This window comes from Carassius auratus, chromosome 34 (genome assembly GCF_003368295.1).
Source record: "Carassius auratus strain Wakin chromosome 34, ASM336829v1, whole genome shotgun sequence".
Lineage (NCBI taxonomy): Eukaryota > Metazoa > Chordata > Actinopteri > Cypriniformes > Cyprinidae > Carassius > Carassius auratus.
In genome coordinates this window covers 11,507,680-11,519,765 of record NC_039276.1, presented here as the reverse complement: position 1 = coordinate 11,519,765, position 12,086 = coordinate 11,507,680, and the positions used below count along the sequence as shown (strand labels likewise).

General features: G+C 37.6%; 1 protein-coding gene across 2 annotated transcripts; it reads left to right on the top strand.

Moving 5' to 3' along the window:
* Positions 1-36: 36 nt before the first annotated feature.
* Positions 37-11,189, top strand: LOC113053191 (protein TFG-like). Of its 2 annotated transcripts, none has more exons than XM_026218013.1 (8): positions 37-178; positions 3,525-3,709; positions 3,928-4,011; positions 6,822-6,968; positions 7,541-7,690; positions 7,968-8,126; positions 9,548-9,631; positions 10,323-11,189. In XM_026218013.1, the coding sequence occupies exons 2-8, from the start codon at positions 3,526-3,528 to the stop codon at positions 10,703-10,705; spliced, it is 1,191 nt and encodes a 396-aa protein (XP_026073798.1). In that variant the 5' UTR covers positions 37-178; position 3,525; the 3' UTR covers positions 10,706-11,189. The 2 variants fall into 2 exon arrangements, with proteins under 2 accessions (XP_026073798.1, XP_026073799.1); XM_026218014.1 differs by having other exon boundaries at positions 88-178; positions 3,522-3,709.
* The last annotated feature ends 897 nt before the right edge of the window (positions 11,190-12,086 follow it).

The window sequence follows — 12,086 nt, the reverse complement described above, 5'->3', positions numbered from 1 at the left end:
AATGCATTCACTCTCCATAAGACAGTGGCAGTGTTGTCCGGGTAGCGCGCATGCGCGTTTGTGGTTTTGCCACGTACAGATCGCTGAGGCGTTTCCGATCAGCCAGTCAGACGTCGTTCAGCTGAAGTCCAGGACACACAGGCTGCTGCTGCTGGGATTGACACGTCCAAACCACCAGGTAGAGATGTGGGGCTTCTCGTACAAACATTTAAATACTTTTATATGGTCCCTTTAGAGTTTTTAGGGCACTTCTGGAAATGAATCCTGAGTAGTTAGACGGTTGTCACGCAAACCAGCATTAGCTTAGCTTAGCCTGTGAGAAACTAGGGCAAGCAAAAAAACAAACAAAAAAAAAAACAAGTCAGACGTTCCGTACAAAAGTCAGTGTTTTTGAACAACAATAAAGCGTAGTTAAATAATCGTATTTAAAACACAGGAATAATAGTTGCTGTTTTGTAATTGAGATTTGGTTACAAACAGTCATCCTATCCCTTTACGCCGGGAGAATTGACACACTCCGACCTTTATTTGGCAGGAAGTTGCTGCTTCATCAGGTGAATGAGGCCTAAAGAGATGGTTTAAATGGATCACACTTTGGTAATACTTTAAAAAGTCATGCTGGTGCGATGAAGGGAATGGCCTGTTCCTAAAACCACATCTTCTGCTCTTCTAAACGATGTTCAGTAAGGATTTCTGACTTAGCTGATGTGCTGTTTTTACTGGAAACTGCTGGCTTCCATGTTTAACATGTCCAACCAGAAAACCCTTCATTCGCATGACAAGTTCATACATAAAGTTTTGAAATAGCACTGTTTATTGAATTAGGACATTACAAATAAGACAGAAATAAATCTGAATTTGATTGATAGTTTACTAAGCAGTCAGTTCCCTTATTGTTTTGTCATTTTCTCGATCCAGTTGGCAACAAATCATTAAGTATGAGATGTAAACTAATCAGAGTAACAGTCTTGATTCTTCTGATACGATTTTCCCTGTCACACACACTGGTCTTAATCCCAAAATGTTTCTCCCTTTAATCATGACTCTTGAGGCCAAAGTCTGTGTTGTGAAAGATGTGGGCCATCTACATGTGCCAAATCATCTTATATCTCGTGACCCTTAGACTTCTATAAAAAGCATGTCTAATGTACAGTAGCACTTGTTCAGATATAACTTCATAGATGAGTCATAAGACTGTGGGTTTCCAAATAAGACACAAGTCATTCACTGAAATTTTTATATCCATAACAAAAGCAGGCGAGTTAACGGTGAGCGAAGACAATCATTGAGTTAAAACTATCAGATTTCATTGTTAACTTTTGTGTTTCTGATAGAAGAATGTAATAATGTGTCTTCATCGGTCATGTTGTTGGTTTAACTGTAGTCCATTAGTCCTGCAAGACTGTATATCCCTACATTTCGTGTATTTATCACTTCTGCATCTCTGATAGCATGTTTGGTTTCAGTTTGTTCCTGTGCTATCAAATGACATCTGATAGGCATGTGATGCATTAAATAGTGATAAATTGAAGGCTTCTTTAATAAACTTCTTAATGGTAAAGCTGTAATATATAGTATAATAATAATAATAATAATAATATAGAATATAATAAACTGGACAATTTGACAGTAACTTTTTCTAATGGATTTTGAGTATTGTTAATTTCATTTCACTTTAAACCCAATTTCTTTTTCTCTTTTGCCATTGTACTAAATTGAATTAACTAAATGCGAAAATACTTAATATTATTACATTGTTATATATCACATCTGCAGTACATATATACATACAATAAATACATTTTTGAAATATATATGATTTAGTTATTTTTTACTTAGAGAAGTAGGATACACAAACACAAAGTTAAATTTGTTTGAGTGCACAGGCCTTTAAAGTATGCTGCTTTGCCAGTCTGTGAGAGACGCATTCAGAATCAGCAAATGGTCACTGTCTAGTGGGCTATTCTCACTATATGGAGAGGCAGCAGACCTAGGAGGACCTACTGTAAAATTTATTTATATTTATAAACTTCTCATATACAAGAGACTGACTGATATATGATGTTGCTAAAGCAAACACACACCTTTGAGATACAAGTTAAAGAACTAAAGACAGAGTATCAATAAAACACACATTAAGTGCACATACATTTGTCCAGATCAGTAAGCTATTTTAAGAAAACTGTATATTAAGATATACATTAGAGAATTAGATCATCTCATTTATAAGAAACAACTCCAAAATCCAAAACCAAAATCTACATTCAAACCATATGGGACTGAAGTTTTTAATGTGTGTTTTATCATGCATGATGTATGTATTATTTGACAAAATACTTGAGTGAGTGTGCAGTTCATCTCTTTTTACTTAGAGACTTAGAGACATACATACATGCATGCATACATGCCTATTAAAAATGTGTATTTTGTGTGTTCGGACATCTGACTCAATCAAGTAGTTTTGCCTCTCTAAATAAATTATTGCCCCATCTTTTGAATTGATATCGCATCAATCGTTTATAAATAATAAATGTTGCATCATTACAATACAATAAATTTAGCAGATTATTTAACATACTTCAATTCGTATTGCTTCAAGAAGGTCTGCTGCTATCATACATATAGATATGGCCTGCTTTTCTGATATATGAGTAGGCTCGTATACTAATATACAGCCTCCCCCTACTGGACCATAGACAGTAAAAGAAATGGACACAGCGACCCTACTGGATTCAACTGAGACAAGTGAAGTCAATGAGAAGCACGCACTTCCTGGGGCTCGAGCGTACTGCGCAGACTCAAACTGAGCTTGATGACATAGATGTCACATGAGCAACCTGTCTGACAATTGTAAGTCTTCTAATCACTGTGCCAAGAGAAATCTGAATCACCCACCGAATCTTGCAGACGTTGTTGAATAATTCTGTCCCGTTGCTTTCATGGGCTCTATATGGGCTTCTTCCTTGACTTTATGCATCCACGTCCCCCCGATAGCCTCATAGACCGTAAAAGACTGCCTGCGAGCTTCTCCTCCTGTACATATGGTAATTTCTCTACTGTGCGGCATAGGGCTGGGTGATTAATCGAAAAGTAATCAAAACTGAAATTCAGAACATCTAACCGACAGAGAGTCGCAGGTTATGATTCAATCGTTGGCCTATTTTTTCAAAAACTGCTTCTAAGGGGGCCTTAACGTAAAATACAAGGTAATGGGGCTTTTTATACATTTTCATGTTTCTTTAGAAATAATTAATGGACAAATAGTCTTTAAATGTCTCAGATGTAAAGTTATTCGCTGTCAAAGTGACGCCAAAATGAATGGGAGTCAATATAATGCTAACAGCAGGTTGGGGTTCCCTAATCAATTGCTGGTGTTGCCCCCTCTGGATTGGGGGCGAATTGCTTGTATTCGTTGTAAGGTCTAATGCAGAGATGCCCGTACCATCATGGTTCGGTATGAATACATGTATTAGACACAGTATTTTAAATAAAATTGTATTTAATTTATTTATTTTTTGCTGCAGTATGAATGGCCAGCTGGACCTGAGTGGGAAGCTGATCATTAAAGCTCAGCTGGGTGATGATATCCGCCGTATCCCCATCCACAATGAAGACATCACCTACGACGAGCTCCTGCTGATGATGCAGCGGGTCTTCCGTGGGCAGCTACAGAGCAGTGATGAAGTCACCATCAAATACAAGGATGAAGGTCAGTTTTACAACTTAAAGAAGGTTATAGTAACTGGACAGCATGCATATGTTTAACCATTTTTTTTAATCAGTCATGTAGTATAAAACTATAAGATCTGTACACCTATAGATGTTATTAATAAAATCTCTTCGTAGGTTTGTAGCATGAGGCTTTGCTATAGATTAAACCCGCAAAAAAAATTTGGCTAATCATATTTCTTTTCTGCCTTCTTCCAGATGATGACCTTATCACCATCTTTGACAGTTCTGATTTGTCCTTTGCGATCCAGTGCAGTAGGATATTGAAGCTCACTCTTTTTGGTAAGAAACCAGCTTTGCTTAAGGGTTTTTGCTCATCCTGATGTTAAGGAATCTGCACAAAGATATCAGAAAGGAGTATGAAAGTAATATGATGTTACTCCTTGCAAAGCTTTTAAGTTAATCAGTGTAATAAGCAGTCCCGCCTTAAAAGTGTATTGTAGAATATCGTAGTTTGCTATAATGCGCTATAAAAATTTAAATGTAAAGCACAGCCCTCTTGCCTTTTAGGCTTCAATTGTAAAATGATTACTGTTGGTCGTCACCAGGTTTATATAATAAACCAGATGTTTTCTGTTATAATGACAGAAGGCCATAGATACAGGCACAACAACACTGTTCTTGTCAGTCCTAGAGTTAAGGTCAGTGAGCATGTGTAGGTTTATCTTACCTGCAAGATGATCATATTCCAGTGCTCATAGTGTCCCTTTACAGAATACCAGAAATGTGCACAGGACTATAAGAACCAAGCAGCTCATGTGAACTGCATACATTTTTATTGTTAAAGCTCTAAAATATTTTATGGGGTAGAATGTAGTCGAGGCTTATAGCTGTTTCATGCTCTTTGACTGGTGTATTACATACTAAAATAAAAGAGGCATATCATGTTAAAGCTGCTTGATTCCTCTGTCTCTTTGTGACCCAGAAAACTGTTGTACTGTAACCTTTGGGTCAAAAAGGACTCGAAATACATAATTCCACATTGCATGGGTTGTGTAATACTGCGGAGTTGAGCTCTTTTAATCTTTAAAAGGCTGAACTTGAAAATATTTTATCCATCCAGGAGATGTCGTGTTGTTGTTTTTTTCTCGTGCGATAACACCGCTGCAGATTTTAATGTCCAGCAGAGGGCACAAAAGAACAAGATTTGAACTGGTAATGAGTCAGTGTGTCTGGCTTTGTAAGGTTATGAGCAGGGTTACAATAGGTTTTTGGAGCCAGTGGAACATTCATTTCTGGTGGTGAATCTTTTAAGTGTGACTTGGGTGTCCAAGTATTTGTTGGGCCACTAATATGGATTAATAGAACATAAGGATTTTAAACGTTACAGACGATAACCGATATAATGTAATACTCTACAATGAAAGGACATTACTTATGTTCTCTAAGAACATAAATCATGACCAGTGGCCTTGGATATTTGAAAAAGGTTTAAATAAAGCCATCTTATATATGATAGTGATGCATATAATTACACAGTAAAGATTAAATAACACTGATGTAAGAATAACTGTAAAATAAATTATTCATCCCCCAAAAAACTTTTCTTTGAAGAAAACCTAGATTTATAAGAAAGCCTATTTTTAAAGTGTGGTTTCTAGACCTAGAAATTTAATAAATTAATAAAGATTATGTGTGTGTGTATATATATATAATGTTATATATAACATTTAACATGTATTTGAATATATAAATACAGATAAATATATTTAAACCACTTAAATTAATGATTGCTATTGGGATGTGAAGAGATTTTTCAACCAGTATAAAAAAAAATGTTTCTGAAGACAATCACCTATTGCACCTTTAACATCAGTGGGATCCAATGTTGTTTTGACCGGAAAATTCTTAAAGTCATACCGGTTTGGAACAACCTGAGGGTGAGTAAATAATCATAGCGTCTTCATTTCTGGGTGAAGCATTCCTTTGAGATAGATTAGGTCATCTTACAGACTTTAAGTCTGCTCTAAATCATGTGAGCAGTGCTGAAAAGCCACTCTCTTTAACTGGTACATGGCAAAAACAAATATTCTCAAAAGAGGAAAATTGGACCCGTTTACTTGGCCAATAGCGTCATGCTCTGTTCTAGAGATGTTTGGCTTATACAGGTTCATCTGCACTGTGGTGTCAGTGCTAGTTTTTAAATGTTTCTTAAATCTTAAATCTTAAATGCTGAAGAGGCTGCAGTTTTTGGCTGCGTTATTCATACTCTATTTTACACCATGATTTATTTGACAAGTCTAGCCAAAATCAAAAGTTTCAGTCTGTGGGTTTAACAAAACCCAGTATTTATGCATATATTCAAGACACTATGATCTGAAAGAACTGATTTAAGTAGCAACTCAAAATACTAGTTTCTCTTCCTCATGATAAAAAAAATAATGATAAAGTTTGGTGAAGTCTGCACTGTCCAAAGCCCCCGTGCTCCAGCCAGATGATGTCATGTCTTGACCTCGTGTTAGCAAATGTAGCCCTGCCCTTTGTTGGATGGTTTAACTAGTCAAAGATAATTTTGGGAAGATTTAATGAGTTCAAATGCTGGTTCGGAGTTGTATAATATCACGTGCATGTATGCATCCCAAACGTGTGACTGGCGCCCAGGGGCTGGGCTGGACACTTGCTGGAGCTCATGTGATCTCTGAAGAGTCTGGAATGGTTCAAGCGGCAGCCGGTTTAAAACATATGGACTTAGGAAAGAACATTCCAGACTCACACAGAATGCCAAAACTCTGGATTAACTCATCATATGGACATAGTCTGGCTATCTAAATGATCTGATTTTGTTGTTCTCTTGTTGACTTTGACATCCTAATCAGGCGAACTGGGACATGTTTTCAACACGGAGTAATTTATATGATCTCACTTGAAGTGAAAAACTGCATGAAATGAAAAATTCACAGCAAATCAAAACATGTTTAGTATGTTATGATAGGGTTTTGGATAAAAGAAAATGTGACGAAAATAGAAAAAAAGTGGTCAATGAAATGTCTGGCAGCTGATTTGGACAAAAACTAACATGGACAGATGCATTTTGACAACTTTGGACAAAGTGTTACATAGTGCTGTGAAAACGAATGTTTATGTTTTTGCAGTGAATGGGCAGCCACGGCCACTGGAATCATCTCAGGTGAAGCACCTGCGTAGAGAACTGATCCATTTGAGGAATAAAGTCAACAGCCTGCTGTACAGCCTGGAGCCCCCCTCCGAGTGTGTCCCAGAGAGCACCAACCCAGAAACCGGTACTTGAACTCTCCCTGAGTGATTGTCATGTTCTTCAAACCCAGTACTGTAATCCAAAGCATTTAAAACACATAGCAAACCTCATTTTATTATTTTGATAATAAAAGGTGGGGAACATATAGGGTTAGTTCAATGAAAATATTGTCATTTACACATCCTTTCATTTACACATCACATTCATTCTAAAGCCATAACACGTATTTCTACTCTGGAACACCAAGAGAGATCTTTTGATAAATGTCCATGCTGTTCTTTAACATACAATCAAATGTATAAAGGTACCAGGGGATGCCAAACTCCAAAAAGCAGCTCCAAAATAGGCAATTTGTCAGTAAGGCAAATTACATCTTTATTTAATGAAAAGGCTGATATTTAATGAAAAGTGCTAATTTGGCATCAAAATTGCTTTGACATTTGAATGAATGCATCCAGATTTATTGCATGGGTTGGGAACAGAATTGATGATGATGACAGAATTTTCATGTCTTTACAATGAACTTCGTAAATGTGACTTGAGAGGTGAAGACAGGCTTGACTAAAGCTGTCTTGTTCTGATGTCTCTGTGTGACAGAATGTGTGAATGAGGCAGTAGATTCAGCAGTGAAGCATGCCCCTCCGGTCAGTGCTGCTAGCATGTCTGCTTTTGACCCCCTGAAGAACCAGGAAGAGGTCAACAAGAATGTCATTTCTGCATTCGGCCTGTCTGAGGAACATGCCCAAGGTACTATATACATGTAAATATTTCATAGTGCTTAGCTGTGGCTTTTTAATAGAAATTGTATCTTTTTTTTCCCCCAACCATATCTTTGATTATTGTGATAAAATCTTGATTAAAGACACAGATCGTATGTTTTAATGGTTTATAGCCTTGTTCTGCATTTTGATGTGCTGTCACAGAAGTGTTTCTCTGCAATTTGATGTCTTCTAGTGCGTCTCATCCAGCCAGATTTAAGATCTGGAGCCAACTGATTTTTCCTTTCCTCTTCCCTCTGTCCCAGTTCCAGCTGTAGCCTCCACCGCTGCTGCAGAGGAGCGCTCTGCTACTCCAGACAGTATTGCCTCTTCATCCTCTGCAGCGCACCCTTCCGCCGTGGCTCCCCAGGCTCCCCCAGCTTACTCAGGGGTCCAACAAACTCCCTCTGCTACTACTATGGATGGTAAATCTACCACTTCTAAAACTTGTATCAAAAGTCTGAAACAAGACTTTTATCAGATGTAGAATGTGATCAATGGCGTGGCTTACAAGCTGTTTTTTTTAACAGTAAAGTGTGTCTTATGTAAAGCGCACTAACAAGAGATGTCTTATGAGTTTTGGGTGACCCTGTCTAATTATGCTACTTGAAATCAGTCTACAAAACTTCCTTAAGACTGGCCAGGCAATTTAGAGAAAAGCAGTTTTGCACATCCTTACTGCAGATGTTTTCTTTTGGTGCTTACAAGAAACTGTCCAGCGAAAGACAGATGAACAAGGAATCGTGTGGCTCCAAAGTCTTTGTAGTGGATTCAGAGCATGATGTTATTCTCTACTTGGCCACTGAAATATCAGTCCAGTGGACTTGATAAATGCAGGACGATTCTTAATTTGGCAGGAAGGTCACACACCTGTACTTAAACATGTTCTCTCACACTCAAACCCAAACAAAACTAATTTGTTTGTAGCATAAAATCAGCTTGCAGATGTTGTCTTGGGAAGTTGTCCAGCGGAATGGCCTTCAAGTCAAGAGCATAATGTTATCCTCTGCCTGTCCATTGGATTTGTTGCCCCTCCCCCTGACTCTTTCCAAAGAAGTTCTTTCACATAGACGCCTCGTACATGAGAAACTGTGCAGAGCTATTCTAGATTTGGCAGATTGTGTGGACTTTCGTCATGGTTGCATGGAGTTATGGAGCTGTGATGCTTTTCTCTGCTTATTGTTGCCATCATATGCTGCAAAGGGACACAGATACACAGCCTTTTCTCATTAGTTTCCTGGTGCGATACACACTAACATTTACGAACTTTGGATAATCTGTTTGTGTGCTTTGCGTCAGCTGTACAATGCAAGCTTTCTGGTCTTTAAAAATATTTGGATCTTTTTAAGTCTATTTAATTTGGATTACAAATAAAGCATTTAAAATGAGTTGGTCAGACGTCGCTTCTTATCTTTAATCCGGAGCTGTGCTCTATGCAGATGGTCAGGCTGTCACCGTCTGCCAGCGTTTGGACGATCTATTATCTGCTCAATTTTATGTGGCTATCCTATTTGTATGTTTTCAATCAGCCTCTCTGTATTGGCTCCTTATTTGTTGATATTCCAGAGTAACATGCCAGATATCCCACAATAAAATATATTCCGATAGAGTGAGAGAGATCAGTTCTTAATATTTATAGCCCTCTGGTATACCAAATATTCCTCAAACGTTTGATGATGAAACCAAGTAACAGTGGAATACCCTCCCTAGGATCCACAAGCTGCTTTGTGATGTCCTAGACTTTTACAGGAATTCCCTCCCATAACAGTGTGGATCTTAATCCTGGACAATAACATGCATTTATGTTGTTTTAAAACAATAAACATGTTTTCTGTGATTTAAACAGGTCAGATGTATCAGCAGTATCAGGCTCCAGGAGGATATCCTCCACAAGCTGTACCCCAGCACCATTATGGGGGGCAGTACCCTGGTAATTCTTTAAAACACCTACTAATGATTCCTTCATAAATTAGAGCTCAGCTTTAAGCTCTGTTCCTAACAAATGTGATAGTCATTGTCAAACAACTATTTAAATAAGTCTGATGCTAGATTTTCTCTGAAAAGTTTGTACAACATTAGTTATTGATATATGCATTTGTTATTAATTAAAAGTTGTGGGGCAGAGTTGACAAGTTTCAGTGAAGCGACTCAACGTTCCTTCATTACTTGTACTGAAGTGACGTTTTCAAATTATTAGCGGAGGCTTTGAGGATTTGTTAGTAGACTAGTAGTTGCGCACGAGTTTTTTTTAAGACACTTGTTTATGTATTTACTAATTCATGCAGTCGAACTGTTTTATAAATGCAGTTTAATATGAGTAGCCATGCGATACGGATGTTTTTACCTACGGCCGATCTTTGCCGTGCGAATATACAGCCATATTGCATGGCCGACTGCATGCACGAGTAAAGACATAAGAAACAAGTGTCTTTAAAAACACTCTTTTGTGCACAACTACTAGTCTACTAACAACTACATATATATTATTATAAATATATTATTATTGTTATTTTTCTCTCCCAACAATAAAATTATCTATTTTTTGAAGTGTGGTTTTTGTACATTTGACAAATAAATATGGTTTGTAAAGGTTTTTTTTTTTTAAACCTTTTTTTTTTCAGCTGGTTATACTCAGTCTGGTGTTCCTCAGGCTCCGCCTCAGCAGCAGTTTCAGAATTACCCTACTGCCCCTACCTCTCAGGCTGCCACTGCTCCCGGCTCCGCCCCAGGGTTTTCCGGCCAATCACAGCCTCCTGCTCCTCAAGGACCCACCCAGTACCCACCTGGAGCATTTCCGCCTCAAAACTACACATCCCAGGCCTCTCAGCAACCAGCTAACTACAGCCTTCCTCCAACCTCCCAGGCCACAGGGGGTTATCAGCCCCGTCCTGCATACACCCCTCCACCTGGTGCCACCCCTCCCTCTGGGGGTGCCAACCCCTATGCCCGAAACCGCCCCCCTTTTGGCCAGGGCTACAGCCAGCCAGGGCCTGGGTATCGGTAAAAGGCCTTTAATGTCCCCACAACACATACCTACACGTATTCTCTGTCTCCAACATATCATCCCCAAAATCTGTGTTTGACATTCTAATATTGTGTTTGTTTGTGCTTTGGATGATTGTATGAACGCTTGTGAGAATGAACTTGTGAGGTTGTAAGTGTGTTTGCACACATAGGAGACCAAATGGTGTGGGAGTGGACAGCTGTGTGTGTATGTGGGTGGGTGTTGTGTGTGCATTTTATTGCATCACTGGTCTCCTCATTGGTGTTATTTTGTCATAAACCTGGAGTCCGTGTTAACACTAGAAAATTATCATAATCAAAGTTAGTGATGTTTGTTAGTTTTATTTACTGGTATTCTTTACTTTTTCCAAATGCCCTGGTTTTTACTAACCCCTGACTGGCCCTCTGCAGTGAAGCCTGTCATTTCTGTATAAACTGTAACATTGTTTTCAGGAGGTGAATAAAGACTTTGAGTCTTGAGGTAATGCAAGTGTTGCTCGTTTGTTCATGGAATTAACATATTTATCCTTAATTTCAGCCTGTCTTTAACTGATGTTTCTGTATTTCTGAGAGAAGATTGCATAAAAAATAACCTGAAAACAATATTTTTACTTGGTAAAGCAGATTCACTGTAAACCTTATAAAATATATCAAAGTTTCAATGTAAAAACATGTTACATAAATTCTGTCATTTAAAAGCTTTCTCTGGAAATCATGAGTCACTAAACTTATGTAAAAACAATTGACTTCCTTGTTAAAGAGTTGCTGCATTTCTGACATTCATAGTATAATTACTACAATTACTTGAAAAGCTGCATGTCTTGAACCATTGTTTGTATGAACTAGTGTTTAAATTCCTTGTTTAACAGTGATTGAGCCGTTTCAGGTTTAGTTGACTTGCGTTGTTATCAGCACCTGTGACATACTGACGATAACAGAAAAGTCTGCTTTGTGAAAAAGTGTCAAAACAAAGCCCTTACAATGAAAGTCTATGTGGCAAAGCATTGCACCTGGATACACATTAAAATACACAGTATTTCATGAAGTCAATATTTAATTAGGACATTCAAATGAGACTCGTGTAATAACTGGACAGAGGTACTGTACATTAAAATTTTCAACTGCCATGTCCATATAAAACCAGTAAACCTGGTAATTTTTGCACAATACTTGCAAGGTCCAAAAAAGGACTGTTGACAAAAATCCACCTTTATAAATTACGTTGGCAATGTATAATATGTTCATCATCCCAAACTGAATGGATGACAATCTTAAAGCTATATATATATATATATATATATATATATATATATATATATATATATATAAAACATTAATATATATATATATATATAATTCTATTTCTAAATATAATTTTCTAT

What these genes read in the sequence shown, in the direction of transcription:
- LOC113053191 (XM_026218013.1), top strand. Translation starts at nt 3,526, where the DNA reads ATGAATGGCCAGCTGGACCTGAGTGGGAAGCTGATCATTAAAGCTCAG. An exon ending in GTCTGAGGAACATGCCCAAG is followed by an intron (nt 7,691 to 7,967) that starts GTACTATATACA and finishes CCTCTGTCCCAG; the next exon opens with TTCCAGCTGTAGCCTCCACC. An exon ending in CTCTGCTACTACTATGGATG is followed by an intron (nt 8,127 to 9,547) that starts GTAAATCTACCA and finishes TGATTTAAACAG; the next exon opens with GTCAGATGTATCAGCAGTAT.